The sequence below is a fragment of the Cynocephalus volans genome, chromosome 5, assembly GCF_027409185.1.
Source record: "Cynocephalus volans isolate mCynVol1 chromosome 5, mCynVol1.pri, whole genome shotgun sequence".
Taxonomy (NCBI): domain Eukaryota; kingdom Metazoa; phylum Chordata; class Mammalia; order Dermoptera; family Cynocephalidae; genus Cynocephalus; species Cynocephalus volans.
In genome coordinates, this window is record NC_084464.1 from 43454006 (window position 1) to 43457376 (window position 3371).

Genomic DNA, 3371 nt, shown 5'->3' on the forward strand with positions numbered 1-3371 from the left:
AGAGCAAGTAGTGATTTATAGCCAGAGCAAGCAAGCATAGTTTTAAGGACAAGATATTACTTCTAAAACAAAGCAGGCCTGTGAGAAAATTATTTCAAACTAGTGGAGCAGGCAAATATAGTTTCAAGGACAAAACAGGTTTATGAGAAAATTACTTTTACATTTTCCAACAGGTGGATTCTTCTTCAGGGCAAATCTAGTTCTTCAGGCTATACTGACTGGCTCTCAGGTCCTGAGTTGATCTCAAACATACTGGGTGTCTTCATTCTCTTAGAACAGGACCTTGGAATCCAGACTCCCTGCCACTTGTTCCTGCTTCTGATGCTGGGGATGGAGGCTCTCCACGTGGGACTCAGTCCTGTGATCTGACCCTGGGATTTCAGTGGAGGTAAGAGGGCCCTGGGGTGATGGGTTGAGAAAGGAAGGAGGCTCCTGAGGAAATAAGAATATTGCTAAAGTACGGACATCAGGGGAGCAGAAGTACAACAAGGGAAGAGGAAGGAGCCAGGGAGGAGAGCAGCGTGGGAGAGGCTGGCCTAGGGGACTCCTGTGGGGTTTCTGGGTCCTGAGCCTTAGAAAGCCAAGGGCAGGTATCTGTGCCACCCCTGTAGGGACTAGGCCTGGTCCCAAATTCCTGGGATTTTCAGGGTCCCACTCCCTGCGCTAGTACCTCATGGCCATGAATGAGCCTAGCTTCAAGCATCTGGCTGTCACAGCATTCAGGTGTCCCTTACTCCCCTGAGACAACCAGAAGCTCTGGCTAGAACATGGTGTCCCTTATGACTGTACACTGGATGTGCAGTGGGCCTGGACACTATCCTGGGCTGCAAGGACCTCAGAGGTAGACCCAGGCAACCGACTATCCATTTCCCAGTTTCTGGGAGTGGCCCCTGCCAGTTCTGTAGCTCACAGCCCAAGGACCTCTCTCTTTCCATCAGGTGACCCAAGCACTTGCATCCTCACACAGGACTCTGTATGTCCCCTTCTCTACCATCTTGAAGCCCTGAATTTAAGAGATATGTAGCCCCGGCCTCAAATCTCAAGTCAGTCCTGATGACTGTCCTAGGACTTTGGGTGCCCAGACAGCAGGGAAGAGTTCCCCAGGGCCCCCCAGGCTGCAGCTGAGCCACAGCTGAGATCTGGGCAGCAGCCACCCATGACTCCAGCAACCTAGACGGCCCCTTCCCAGGCCCAAGTGACAGCAGAGGTGGTCAGAGGTCGCCTGTGTGTGGTGCCAGTGTGGCTAGACCATGAGTTTGTGGTGCACTGAGATCATGCTTGTGGAGGGCTCAGGAATGTAGGACCAACTGGTGGGCACCAAACACACACATGTCACTGAAGACCCTGTTATGGACTGAATTGTGTCCCACTAGTCATGTGCTGAAGCCCTAACACCCAGGGCTCTGCATGGGGCAAGCACTAAAGCTGCAGCAGGAATGGTGGGCACACTTATGGAAAGACTTCAGCAGGGGGGTGTGGGGACCTGGGTCCCTTTTTCCTGCCCAGTCTGTGAGACACCCTGAGATTGGGGGAGGGGAAGGCCCTGGTATGTGGAGGAAGACCTGGTGAGGAGGGAGGAAGCTGAGCTGTGTCCCCCTCACTCCACCTCTCTCTCCTGCATCCAGTGGCCCCCAGGGCTGTGGTCACTGATAAAGAGGACCCTGAGGAAAATCACACTCTGAGAAAGATCACTCTGACCTGGCTGCATTAAGGGAAGGAGCTGACCTTGAGCTCAAGACTCAGGGGGTCCCAACCTGGGGTGGGGGGAGAAGACAAATCAGAGCTGGGCAGCTGTGGGAGTGCTCCCTGGAGAGGAGCTGAGATACACCTGCCTGGTGGAGCACTTGAGCCTTGAGGGGCCCCTCAATTTGACTGCAGTGAGGTGTTGTCCAAGGACCGGGGATGAGGGCGGGGACATCTTATCCAGATCCTGCCTTGCTCTCTGCCTCTGTACCCAAGACCCCTCCCTTCCCTCCTAAATGGAGATGTCAGGAGAAACTCACAGATCAGAAAAGGCTAAGGAGACATGACAGCTAAATGCATTAGGGTGCCCTGGATTGGATCCTGGAACAGAAAAAGGACAACAGCATAAAAATTTGTGAAATTTAAATAGTCTATATTGTAGCTAATAGTATTATACCAATGTTAATTTCTTAGATTTTTAGCTTTACCATGGTTTTTTAAAGTGCTATCATTAGAGGGGTAGCAGCTCAGCCCCACCCCTGTTGCCAGGCCTTCCTTTTCCACCCCAACGCCACCGAGGCCGAGGTCAAAGTTGTCACAGCATGAGCCCAGCTGCCACCACCACGGCTGCTACCACTGCTGCTGAGATGCACTATGTTGCATCCTACCAGCTGGCCACACTTGGAGGCAACTCCTCCCCCAACGCCAAGGGCATCAAGGAGATACTGGATAGTGTGGGCACTGAGGTGGATGAGGAGCGGCTCAACAAGGTCATCAGTGAGCTGAACCGAAAAAACATTTGAAGACATTATTGCCTAGGGCAGTGGCAAGCTTGCCAGTGTGCCGGCTGGTGGGGCTGTGACTGGCTCTCCTGCTCCTGGCTCTGCTGTTCCCACTGCTGGTTCCAGCCCTCCTGCAGAGGAGAAGAAAGATGAGAAGAAGAAGGAGTCTGAAGAGTCTGATGACAATATTGGATTTGGCCTATTTGATTAAACTCCTGCTTCCCTGAAAATAAAGTCTTTTTATGTATCTCTTAAAAATAAATAAATAAATAATAACATTCCGGGAAGCTTGTTAAAGTTTACACAGGAACTCTGTGTTCTAGCTCTACAACTCTTCTGTAAGTCTAATGTTATTCCAAAAACAATTTTTTTAATTAAAAAAAGTGAAATGAAATAGGCAATCTATTAAAAAAATTAAGTCAAAAAATAATAACATTCCAAAAGAGAAAGCACCAGGCCCAAATGGGTTCACTGGTGAATTCTACCAAATCTTTAAGAAAGCAATTATATAAATTCTCTACCATCTCTTTAAGAAAACAAATGTGGAGGGAATACTACCTAACCCATTCTGGGAGGTCAGCTTTACCTTAATACCAAAACCAAGCAAAGACAATACAGGAAAAGAAAACTACAAACCAATATCACTTATGAACACAGATGAAAAAATCATCAATAAAATATTAGCAAATCAAGTCCACAACACAATGTATAAAAGAACTATATACACTATGACCAAGTGGTATTTATCTCAGCTATGTAAGGCTAAACAAGAAAAATCACATGGTTATGTCAATAGATGTAGAAAAAACATTTGACAAAATCCAATATCCATTCTTGAAAAAAAATTTGTAGCAAACTAGGAATAGAGAGGCACTTCCTGAACTCGACAAAGTATATCTACAAAAA

General features: G+C 48.0%; 1 protein-coding gene across 1 annotated transcript; it reads left to right on the forward strand.

Annotated features, from left to right (window-relative positions):
* Window positions 1-2330: 2330 nt before the first annotated feature.
* LOC134379286 (large ribosomal subunit protein P2-like) lies at window positions 2331-2676 on the forward strand. The gene is given in 2 exon segments (XM_063098479.1): window positions 2331-2483; window positions 2485-2676. Coding segments are annotated over 2 exon segments (345 nt in total).
* The last annotated feature ends 695 nt before the right edge of the window (window positions 2677-3371 follow it).